The following is a 13,067-nucleotide window of genomic DNA, read 5'->3' on the forward strand; positions in this document are numbered from 1 at the left end:
TCCTTAACTATTCTGACCGCCTCCCCTGTCTTGTGGTAGAGCAGAAGACGTAAAAAGATGGTAGGTGTTGCCCTGCTTGGCGCTTACGTTTAAGGGGGCCAAAACAAGTACTGGTCGGGTGTTTGTGTTAAACTGCGGCATGGTATCTCAGTGAGCTAGCACCACTGAATCGGCATTAGACCGGACCAGTACAAGCAGATGCGCGTTGCTATAAAAGTGCAATACTCTTGGACGATACGATAACATGCTTCAACCAAGTCCGCGAACCTGACCACCCGATCCCGTTAGTCGCCTCTTACGACAAGCATGGTCGCTGAAGGCCTATTCTAACGCAGATCTTCAGAGGTTCACGGCTACCTGACTGCGGCCTGTAAATGATCGAGAGTGTCTGATATTGTGAGCTGTGTTCAACGCCCTCGAGGCAAGGTGACTTGCAAGTCGCCGAGTCGGACCACCCGACCCATGAAGTCTCATACGAAAAGCATAGGTTGCTTAGGAACAATTCCTTCCCGGATTCCCCAAGTGGGGTGATGACGACAAACACCGGGCGAATTTACAAGTGAAAATTTACCATTTTAAAGGGTTTTGCTGTACATGTTATTTCGGGGACTAGTAGACTAAAAATGATAGTTCCTACCGCTGCCATGGTCGTAGTGTAGTTGAATTTGTTGAAATGGCCAAGTACAGAAACAATACAAACAAACCTTGATTTTCAGTTTTCATCGTCATATTCCATAACAACTCGTCACAAACCATTCAAAATTTCGATATACGACCTGTCCTTAAATACTTATGAAATACGAAACGTAAAGTGTATGCATGACTGTCACTAGAAGTGTAACAAATCAAATCAACATATTATACAAGCGGAATCTGAAAAGACGAGATCACCCGATACCAGATTACATATTACTGTCTTTTTCCATCAATTGAAAATATTCTTATCACGATTTTCCCAAGTCCTACCGACTGCAACTATGTCCTTCGACATAGCAGACAGGGCTAATCATCAAGACGTACAATGACTGAAGGTGTCATTAAAACAGGGTCATTGGTTGTTTTTATACATGACGACAAACGGTATCAACCTATCATTTAGTTTCCTGTTTGTAGTTCTTCAGCAAACCATGCTTGCCGTAAAGGCCGACTATGCTTGTCTCAAGAGGCGACTTACGGGATCGGGTGGTCACACTCGCTGCCTTGGTTGATGCATGTCATCGTATCCCATTTGGGTGGATCGATGCTCATGATGTCAATCACTGGATTGTCTGGTCCAGACTCGATTATTTACAGACAGTCGTCATATAGCAGAAATATTGCTGAGTGCGGCGTTAAACAACAACAACAAAATGTTTCAAAATATGTTGTAAGATTATCAAGATTTACTATTCATAAGGTTAACGCAAATTCGAGTGGGTTATGTAACATGAGAAGATCTTTTGCATACGGAGGTACAATAGCAACAAATAAAGACAAGAAATGTATGAAGATAAATTTACAGATAATACCTATAGCTGAGCCGTCTGATGTACTCCAAAAAAAACACTTTTCTGGCCGACCATCGGACCAACACATGCATCAAACAAAGTCAGCGAGCCTGATCACCCGATCCCGTTAGTCGCCTCTTACAAGCATAGTCGCCTCTTGCAACAAATTCGCACGTCTTTGAACATATTTGATGGCTTTGTTTTACTCTAATATATGCGAGCTAATGGTGTCCGTGATGTTGGTCTACAGCAGAGCAAAGCAGTCAACTTCATATGTTCAGATGGTGCATTGTTATAGATATTATTGTTCCCTATGTTGTGCTCCGGGCATGTTAAAATAGCTGACAACTTGGGGGCTGTTTTGTCCCGGAATTCCTACAAAGGTTTATTACCAATATGAGCAACTGAAGTCTCAAAAAAGTAACCGGCTGAACGTTCATTAATTTAAAAGCATTCTGGGACCAATCTTCATGATTCTCATTTCAATACTCGTCGAATGAAAGTTAGGTAATGTGTTCCAAAGAAAACTGTATTGCCCAACACTTACCTTACATCATACAGACACTGATAATTTGCATTCCGTTTGGTTGTTCATGTACGCACGCTGACGGGAATATTTTACGTAACTTCTATCAGTAAAGCACCTGCATTAAGAGTTACCATTTTAGTGCGTTTGATTGCCGACAGGCGGTTTCAATTATTTATCAGACAATTTGATTGGTCAATAATCGCAGTTCCAGCCAATGGCAACCTATCTTACAAAGCTGTATACATAGTTGCATGTCTGTCTCGACTCGAAGCAATCTTAGAAGCAACAAGATGAAAAACTCACATGTTCAACGAAATTAAGGACATGTCAGAAACTTGCAACTGGCAATGACATAAACTTATAAGTACGTACATTTCTCTATAATTCATTAATTGCAACATGTTCAGTGAACGAAAAATGTACCATTAGAAACAAAAACTGTTCGATTGTCGATATGTCCGGCAAAAGGCTTGTTCACTTTTAGATCTTCTGCTCGTGTGCAGTTGACAGTTCTAAATACACAATCAGTCTGTGTATATTTACGCAATGGCCCTACATCGTCTTGTCCGTAACTCAGAAGTATTTGTTGGTTGTGTTAGCATCAACTACCGGTATCAATTATAGCTGATTGTCTCTGCCCCGACTTTCACAAACACTGAAAGAGATCAGAGCGGAACGACGAACGTAACTCCCATCAGCTGAACATAGACTCACGATAGTCTTATCGCTGAGACAATCTTTGTTCTAATTGGACCTGAATACTAGTAAATTAATTGTTCATATTTTTGCAAATTTTAAAGGGTTCCACAGACAAGATATAATCAATATTGGTAAACGGAAGGCTTACATTTATTCTCAGCTATCACACACTTATGACATGCTTAAATATTATTAGAACTGAGATGTGTCAATACTTTGGTACCTGTTAGAAAAAACTTCTTGTCTCTGAAATGAACATGTTTTACAGATAAAAACAGTTGTTGTATTATGGTTATGAAATATAATAAGGAGGACCTCTGATGCTCTCTACATTGCATTAATCTGGATTTGCCAAATATTATAGACTTGCATGGGCTATATTGGTTATTTCTGTTTCAGCGTCAGTCTGACAGACTAGGGTACCTACGTGAAATAGATATTAAGAGTGAGTGTGTATGGTTTTTACGCCGCTTTTAGCAATATTCCAGCAATATCACAATGGGGGACACCAGAAATGGGCTTCACATATTGTGCCCATGTGGGGAATCAAACCCAGGTCTTTGGTGGGAGGAGTGAATGCTTTATCCACAAGGCTACCCCATCACCCTGTTATTAAGAAGTGAGGGAGTTGGGCTTAACACCGCTTCTGGGGGATAGCCTGAAGGGGTTGCGGTAATGTCGTAACCCAAATGAAATTTTCCCCCTAGAAAGATTTGAAACTAAAAATAATAAACTTCTTACCCAGCGTTAATTGGCACTTGTCCTATAGTCCTTGCCAAACTGCCCAATGGTAAAGGTATCATAAGGACCAGTAGACATTTGCCCTTTTCAAGGATTTTGCTATATGTTATCATTATAAGGACTAGTGGACGAAAACTGTAAGTTTCTAACCCTGCTTAACCCTATTTTTTATTTCTAAATATTTGTTTATATAAGATAATATTATCAGTAATTCATTGCTTTTTGCATTGTCTATTTCTAGGGGTAAAAATTAATTTGGGTTATGAATTTACATACACCCGCCTGAAGTGAAACAGGTCTCTGATGTTTTCCACTTTGGTGAAACCCACAAGCATGAGTTTGTGCTGACAAGCCATGAATCTTTGTCATGTTTGTTAGGGATTTGAACCAACGATATTAGGTTCCCAGCAGTTTCTTCTGAAAGTTAAACATGCTTTAAGACCCGCTGTCATAATCCAATCTCATTAAAATCAGATCTATATCAGAGATATCACCACTTTCACTACCATAGAGACATCATCACTTTCACTACCACAGATACATCACCACGTTCACTACCATAGAGACATCACCACATTCACTACCATAGAGACATCACCACGTTCACTACCATAGAGACATCACCACTTTCGTAACCAAAGATACATCACCACGTTCACTACCATATAGAGATATCACCACATTCACTACCATAGAGACATCACCACGTTCACTACCATGGAGACATCACATTCACTACCATAGAGACATCACCGCTTTCACTACCATAGAGACATCACCACTTACACTACCATAGAGACATCACCGCTTTCACTACCATAGAGACATCACCACTTTCACTACCATAGAGACATCACCACTTTCACTACCATAGACATCACCACATTCACTACCATAGAGACATCACCACTTTCACTACTATAGAGACATCACATCACTACCATAGAGACATCACCACATTCACTACCATAGAGACATCATCACTTTCACTACCATAGACATCACCACGTTCACTACCATAGAGACATCACCATGTTCACTACTATAGAGACATTACCAGTTTCACTACCATAGAGACATCACCACGTTCACTACCCATAGACATCACCATGTTTACAACCATAGAGACATCATCACTTTCACTACCATAGACATCACCATGTTCACTACCATAGAAACATCACCATGTTCACTACCATAGAGACATTACCACTTTCACTACCATAGAGACATCACCATGTTCACTACCATAGACGTCACCATGTTCACTACCATAGAGACATCATCACTTTCACTACCATATATACATCATAACTTTCACTACCATAGAGACATCACCACATTCACTACCATAGAGACATCATCACTTTCACTATCATAGAGACATCATCACTTTCACTACCATAGACATCACCACATTCACCACCACAGAGACATCACCACGTTCAAAACCATAGAGACATCACCATATCCCTTATCACAGAATTACTTTTTCTTATTAGCTTCAATCAACAACCAGTCTAAACAACTCTTCTGAACATGATTTCCATACAGATTAACATTAAAAATTGTGAGTTCTCTATACACTCAGTCCATACACAAAACTGTTATAAATAAACTTTTAGCATGTTCAGTTGTATTCCGGAGGGACTGCCTCCGTGGTCTAGTGGTAGACAGTATGCTCGGAGAGCAGAAGTTCGGGAGCTCAATCCCCGGTCGCGTCATACCAATAGACGTTAAAAGATGGCACTTGTTGTTACCCTGACAGGCACTCAGTGTGACTGGGCATTAAGGGGCGAAAACAAGGACTGGTCAGCTCGGAGTCCGTATACTCTGTCTGAGTGGGGTATTCATGAGCTTGTGTCCGTCCAACTAGATTGAAAACAAGGCTATGGTGTTAAATGGGTCCAGGGTATTTATCATAATAGAATGGACATACAGTACACTGATGGAGGATGCACTTAATACAGTGCATTTGTATTCAAATTATAAGCAGAAGCTGTCAAATTACTTGTGCATTGGACCATAGACCAGAGTAGAAAATCCATTCTGTTTGTATTTTACATGATCAGAAATAAATACCTGTTTAAGTTCAATAATAATTTGCTTAAGTACCATATGCAGGATTGTTCACATAGTGTACATCGTTTGTTTTATTGCAGAAGCATGGAAAACTTTGTCCTGTATGAGGAACTTGGAAAGGGAGACCACTCCGTTATTTACAAAGGACGACGCAAAGGCACCATCAACTTTGTTGCAATACATTGTATTGATAAATGTAAAAGGGCCGAAGTTACGAATACGGTTTGTCTTTTTTGTACTGTGCAATGTATTTCTGAAATTCATGTCAATGTCAATTTAAACTGCTAAAAAAATACAGATGCTTCTGAGAGTGCTCACACATCAAGTTTATGATGTATCTTGAGTTGAGTAAAGTTGTGATGAAGGTCCTCATCCAGAGGGCCAGAAGGGTAGCCAAGTGGTTAGCATTTAGCTCATCACACTGTTGGGAGCTGAAAATCAATCTTATCTAAATCAGATCTTAGTTCTCACTACCGCTAAACAAAGATCTGAGGACATCCCATTACGGGTCACGACAGACCGACCTTGCGCGAACTTTGACTGACCGATGGAATGACCAATCAGAAGGCAGCTTTCTCGTGCTTTACGGCACTATTTTCAAATTGGTGACAACACTTCGAAACATATTTTGACAAATTCTCGATTAAAAATTTGAAACTCGAACAAAAGAACATTCTGGAATCACTAATAGATGGACTAGATTGTATGGATTCAATCGTTAAACCCGTAACTATCGTTCGGATCACCCTGTGTTAAAGTTAATGAAAATGCATGATCAGAAATCACATTCGGACTGTCACTTTCATGATCTGGTAAGTGACGCTCTGATTGGTCTGATGAAAGGTCGTTCTGACGTGACCTCTACTGGGATGTCCTCAGATCTTTGTTTAGCGGTAGTGAGAACTAAGGTCGGATTTAAATGACATTGGCTGAAAATGAAAATCAAGTGCACACTGATCCACTGACCCCATGAAGTGGTGCGGGGGATATGGAAACAGAGTTTGGCTGTCCATCTGTCTGTCCTTTCACTTCTCAAATGCAGGGGTAGAAACTAACATTTTTAGTCCACTAGTCATTATAATGATAACAGATAGCAAAACCCTTAAAAATGGCAAATGTCTACTAGTCCTTATGATTCCTTAACTATTGGGCACTTTTGCAAGGACTACAGGACTAGTGCTAATTTCTATTGCTGAAATGGACTAATTTTCTCAAAAACTATTTAAGTTGGAGAAGTGAAATGATATTACTTGTCATTGTTTCGAAAATTGGTGTCTTAAATTCATTTTGTACAGAGTTATGGCCAATGCTCCATGCTTTTCAACTCTGAGTGTAGTATGTGCAGTAGGGACAAGTTTTCTCGGAAACTACTGAAGTTACATGAATGAAAGTTTTCATGCTTATCTAAGAGATACTTATCGAGACTGAGTTATTTTTGCCAGAGCAGGGGACTTTTGTGTGTATTAATTTCATCATCACACCAAACACTTGCATTACATTCCTCACATAAGAAGAATTCTCAATTCTCGATGTCCCCATCCCAATGAGATGTTGCTGAAAATAGCAGAGAACCATATTCACTCTATCACTTTCATCAGTTGATTTTCAGTCTCAATACTATTCAACCGGAAATAAATTTCACTTTCACAAATTCCTGTTGCATTACTGTAGAAATGAAGTAGTTGTTTCATGCACTTTGTCATCCCTAACTACCTATGTATTTTCCAGGTTCGTATGACCCATGACATTAACCATGAGCATGTTGTCAAGTTCTACGAGTGGTATGAGACTTGCAACCACCTGTGGCTGGTTGTGGAGCTGTGTACAGGGGGCAGTCTAAAGACACTCATTGTACAGGATGGCAACCTCCCCGAGAGCTCTGTCCGCACATTTGGCGTCCACCTCGTCATCGGGCTGCACTACATTCACTCTCTGGGAATTCTCTTTCATGATCTCCGACCATCAAAGGTATTTTTGTCTCATGCCTGTGTCTGATGTATTGGCTTCGGCTGAAATAATAACAATTTATTTGCTGGGTTTTTGGGCACCCTGTCATCAGCAAAAGCACTGATTTCAGACAACATTTTTTTTCACGCCCGAATGATATAGGCTACCTTCCCACAACAGTTTACACATGTGTTTTTCTGAGAGCTGATATCATTTATTTCAGCCATGTGTTAAGGTTATGATTTTGCTTCTCATTTTTATATGTTTATCAATATATATTGGTATGTTGTAAATCTTTGAGATTTCAGGGGACAATTTCATGTTTTTATTGCCACCTACACCTGCAACCTACCGTATATGACGCCATGCTTACGATGCTGAATTCAAACTGCGAGTCTTCGCTCCAGCTGATATATTTTCTCACGGGTCCATAATTCTATATACACCGACTCACAAAATGGCGCTTGGTTGTTGATGGCAACATATAACGATCATTATGAGATTAAAAAACCCACGAGAAACAGCTTCCCACATTATGAAAGTGGATGACTGGTTTGTTAAATCTTTATTCGAAATAATAATGACTTTTTCAATATAATTACAACGTTTTTCATCTTATATTTTTTAATATCTGCGAGTACCGGCACATGTCTTTCAGTCCGACTTCGCAGTGTTTTTTGTCTTTCAATTCCTGATTCGGCTTATCTGCGGGTCATATCATTTTCTTTCGTATTTCAATGGTCAAATTAACACCTCGGCTTATCTACGGGGTCGGCTTATCCGCGGTCATATACGGTACAGAATAAATCAGATTGCAACATGTTAATGTGATTAGAAGTAGCAGTAGAAACTAACAGTTTTAGTCCTCTAGTCCTTATAATGATTACATATAGTAAAACCATTAAAAATGGAAAATTTCTACTAGTCCTTATGATACTTTAACTATTGGGCAGTTTGTCAAGGACTACAGGACTAGTGCCAATTTCTAACGCTGTTAGAAGTATGTTCAGTTCTGTTAGTGGCTGAAATATTGCTAAACAATGCATTTTTTAACCCACCTCACTGTGTGTGTCTCCACAGATCCTGCTGGACACGTCTGGGATCCTAAAGTATGCTGACTTTGGACTGTCCAAGATCGAGGGTGAGAACCTTCATGAACTGTTCCTTAAGTTCTCCGATGCCGGCGAGCAGTGGAACTCGGAGACTTTTGAAGATGATTTGAAGAAAATCAAGACAACTGGTGAGTAGCCATGGTTTCAGATGCCAAAGTGATTCTGCGATTTTATTAACTGATAATTAACATGATTAAGAATTATGATTTTCAAACTGGTTACAATTTCGGCAGATTTGAAATTCACCTGATTCCACTTCTGTGATACCCTTGAAGAACTGGGTTAGAATTGGTCTTCAGCAACCCATGCTTGCCATAAAAGGCGACTATGCTTGTTGTAAGAGGCGACTAACGGGATCGGGTGGTCAGGCTAGTCAGGGTGATGCCTGTCATCATATCCCAATTGCATAGATCAATGCTCATGATGTTAATCACAGGATTGTTTGGTCCAGACTCAATTATTTGCAGACTACCGTCATGTAGCTGGAATATTGCTGAGTGTGGCGTTCAACAACAAACAAACAATCATGTAGATATTCCATATCTATACATTCTGAGTAAACAACATTTCTATGGATGCTGTCTGAACTTAAGGTCAATAATCATGAAAATTTGTGAGGAAACTAACCTTTAATAATGGTAGAGCCTTATGTCATTCCTCATGATGATATATCTATGGTAAACATGGTAAAAGCTTTAAATCTTAGTAAAATCTTGTAGTCCTACTTTAACCATGATATATATAAGTAACAAATGTGAACCCACCAACACTGATATGTCAAACTGATTCTCATATGGAACATGATACAGTGATTTGCCCTTGTGCCAGGAATTTGTCCCAAGTAATATAAGGTTATTACAGGGGCTATAAAGGTATGTGTGTATGAATAATACTTGGATGGTCACACCTTGGCTGTTATGTCTCTTAGTGTGTCATTGTAGCTGGAAGCTTGTGAATTTGTAATGTCTGTAATATTGCCAACTACAGCAGACGTGCTGATTTCTTCACTACATACAGTTGTTTTTGTTTTGCAGGTAGCGTCACCTATATGGCCCCTGAAGTGATAGATGGAGCTGAACCAACTGTACTCAGTGACCTCTGGGCTCTTGGATGCGTCTTCTACGAGATGTTCACTGGTAAAGAAATACAGTTTCTAAATTATTGTCATATTTCACCCTTGGTTATCAATGGATGTTGTAGAAATACTAGAATATCCTTCATTTGTAATTCTGAATATGTTTCTGATGTGCAAAATGATTTTTCACTAGATATATATTCATAATTTTTAAACTTATCCTGTCTCACACTATGTATTTCTTCTTTCTCCTTTTGATCCTGGTGTGGAAATGTCCTTAAACAAAGTTTCCTGCTTCTAAGAACATTTTGCCAAAGCATGACCAAGCCTCACCATAGTCACCATCCAAACAAATTGGTCTTGCACTGTAACCCCGTGCACTGTGACCCTACCTGGCTTGATCACCTGACTACCCCTGCAACATCATTCCCTTTCTCATCGCCAACGTGTGGGAACGCGTTTTGAGTAGTAGAGAATTGATCTTTTTTTTTAAAGAAAAGCTTCCTCTTACATTTTATCACCATCTATGGCGAAACATAGGAGCTGCTCAGGATAAATGTCCGGCCTTTAAGAATTGCATATGTACCTTTTCATGAGCCTATCCACCTATCCATCTGCTGTGGTCTTTGCTCGCAATGTTCCCAGCTGCCTGCGGAAGCCTTTCGTACTTATCTATGTAATTGCTAGAAACACAATGTCGATTGTCGGTCTAAATCTAAAGATGCGGAACATGGACCTTCACCATCAAAAGAACCAAGCAGGTGACCAAGCCAGTTGTTCCCTCTACGATTGTCAAGAAACCTCCAGTGGCTATATCCGTTGAAGAAGACATTGTATGCACAGTTCTTGTTAAGGATAGTGTCTCAACTACAATTACAACATCTACTGCTATCAACCCTCCCTCCATTCCCCGACCCTCAGCTGAATCACTGTTTAGTGCTGTTGGCACTCAAACACCCTCTACCTCTTCGCCAATGGCAACAGCTGCTAGGTCTTGTGACGTTAACACAAGCACTGACAGAGGGTCAACTCCAACTCCAGCCAATCCAGTACTTCCTCAAGCCCTACCTCCAAGATGATAACTACCGGGTTCTGATCAGCCTCCCAGTATCACTACACTGACATCTCCAGTGGTGGCTACTGAGGTCGAATGTTTGCTCCAGAGTCTCTTGCAGCTCTTCAACCCTACCCATCACTTGTTCGTTGACGCCTCGACCGTGGGCTGGGGAGCTCACCTCCAAGGTTGTCCAATGGCAGGGCGCTGGTCCGACAATGACAAGAGGCTCCACATCATTAACTTGGAATTCAAGGCAGTCATTCATGATCACAGCTGCTCCGTGTGTCACAGCTCATGATCCAGTCAGACAATCTGTCAGTCGTTTGGTTCATCACCAAGATGAGCCCCATCAAGTCAGCGTCGATGGCTCTGGAGTTCTTCTGACTGATTGATTCCTTGAGCATTCAAGTCCAAGTGGGGCACATCCCTGGATCCACAATGTCATAGCAGACTCTGTCCCTGTCCCGACCAGACCAACCATTTCTGATGGAATGGTGTCTCCCTACGATGATTTTTCAGTGGATTTTTTAAAGCCCTTTATAAAAGCCCAAACAGCAACCTCTTCACGACACGGTTCAATGCTCAGCTCCCAAGGTTTGTCTCCTATATGCATGGGACCACGACGCACTGGTCATCTCGTGGGAGAATCTGAACACCTACGCCTTTCCCCCGACAAGCTATCTATTTTGGGTACTTTAAAAGGCCGCAAACACCAACCAACTTTGACTGCTTTATGTTGCCCCCTATTGGCCAGCGCGAAATTGACTCACAGTACTAATAAACTTTGAAGGAAAAAGACACCGTCCTCTTTCATTTCGAGCCAATCTCCTCCAGCCTTACTCCCACTTGCTACACCCGTCACCGCACACCCTCCATCTCTACCTTTGGCTCATCTCCAGAAATCACTCTTCGCCAAAGGGTATTCAAAAAGAGGAGATAGGACAATCACTGAAGCTCATAACACCTCCACTCAGGCCTTGTACAATCACAAGGCCTTTCAGGGGCATTGTTGTACATGTGGTATCACCACACCGACCACTGCTTCTCCCTAACAAGTTGCCTAATACTTACAGCACTTCAGGTCTACATGGAAGCTTAAAGGTTCCACTTTGGCTGCATATCTTGCAGAAATAAGTTCAGTAATTGCCACTACCACTGACTCGAAGATCTCAACGAACTACAAGCTCTCGTCCGATCCTACAAGCTCTCGTCCGATCCTACAAGTTGGCTGACCAATCATCCTGGTTTTGTCCCCCTACTTGGGATCTGAATGTCATCCTACGCCATCTGACTTCGGAGGACTATGAACCCTCGAAGAGAAGAGCTTCGAGTATGACTCCCTGAAGATGTTTTTTCTCCTGGCCCTTGCAACAGCTGCTCGAGTTAGCGAGATACATGCTCTTGACGTCACCAGACTCTGGTTTGTGAGGCTGCGTCGTGGGAAGGTTTACTTGGGACTTTGTTGGGATAATCAACTTCTGGGCCCACCAGATAGACTGTTCATCATCCCTTGTTTGGCATCCATCGTGAACCCAGATGACCATGAAGACATCTCCTTATGTCCGGTGAGAGTTTACCTCAAGGCTTCTTCGATGCTACGATGCTGGAGGGAGAGGCACTTCATCCCAAGATGGCCACCACAGAAGTCTCCCGTACCATGGTCTCCTTCTGGCTTCGTTTGATGATTCTTTGTGCTGGATTGCCTCCTCCTGTTACATCCAATCCACACGAGACAAGAGACACAATGGCTCTACGCAGCAACTGCATGTTATCAGATGTAATGGAAGATTGCTTCTGGAAGCTTGATACTGTCTTCGCTTCCCACTATCTGTGTGATATCTCAGTGTACCATGTACCCTCTTCAGAAGCACAGGACACCTTATTATGTACAAGTGGTGTTCATTAAAGATTTCCCCTAAACCACTTAGGGTTATCATATTTGGTTGAAATTTCACATGTGTAATGATACATGTATCTATGGGTTATTTCTGAATTTGCAGCACCAAACTATTAATCTTACCACTTTTACAGGTGTTATGATCGAGTAGGGTGTGACAATGGAGCCAGTAGAATACCGAGCAGTGATTAGGTTTTTATATTTGAAAAGTCGCACACGAAAAGAAACTTTCGATGAAATGAAAGCAACTTATGGGGAAGATGCCCCATCATTTGACATTGTTAAACACTGGCATCGCCAGTTGAAGTGTTATCGGACATCTGTGGAAACAGCTGCCATTCCTGGTCGCCCCCATTCAGCCATTGATGAGGACACTATCCATCAAGTGGAGACTGCCATTTTGGCAGACAGACGTATAACTGTTCGCCAGTTAGCACAAGA

The 13,067-nt window shown here is 41.2% G+C and overlaps 1 protein-coding gene across 5 annotated transcripts in view; it reads left to right on the top strand.

The window, feature by feature from the left end:
- Positions 1 to 2,239: 2,239 nt before the first annotated feature.
- Positions 2,240 to 13,067, top strand: part of LOC124149220 (serine/threonine-protein kinase ULK4-like) — a 54,090-nt gene continuing 43,262 nt past the window's right edge. For 4 of the 5 annotated variants that reach the window (XM_048381724.1, XM_048381727.1, XM_048381726.1 and 1 more), the window contains exons 1-5: positions 2,240 to 2,380; positions 5,619 to 5,760; positions 7,267 to 7,506; positions 8,566 to 8,725; positions 9,632 to 9,733. In XM_048381724.1, coding sequence (XP_048237681.1) covers positions 5,623 to 5,760; positions 7,267 to 7,506; positions 8,566 to 8,725; positions 9,632 to 9,733 — 640 coding nt within the window. In that variant the 5' untranslated portion in view covers positions 2,240 to 2,380; positions 5,619 to 5,622. Of the gene's footprint in view, positions 2,381 to 3,114; positions 3,161 to 5,618; positions 5,761 to 7,266; positions 7,507 to 8,565; positions 8,726 to 9,631; positions 9,734 to 13,067 lie in introns of all 5 variants that reach the window. The other variant, XM_048381725.1, reaches the window with a different exon arrangement.

Source organism: Haliotis rufescens, unplaced genomic scaffold, assembly GCF_023055435.1.
Source record: "Haliotis rufescens isolate VD_foot unplaced genomic scaffold, xgHalRufe1.0.p SCAF_4, whole genome shotgun sequence".
NCBI classification, from domain to species: Eukaryota; Metazoa; Mollusca; class Gastropoda; order Lepetellida; family Haliotidae; genus Haliotis; species Haliotis rufescens.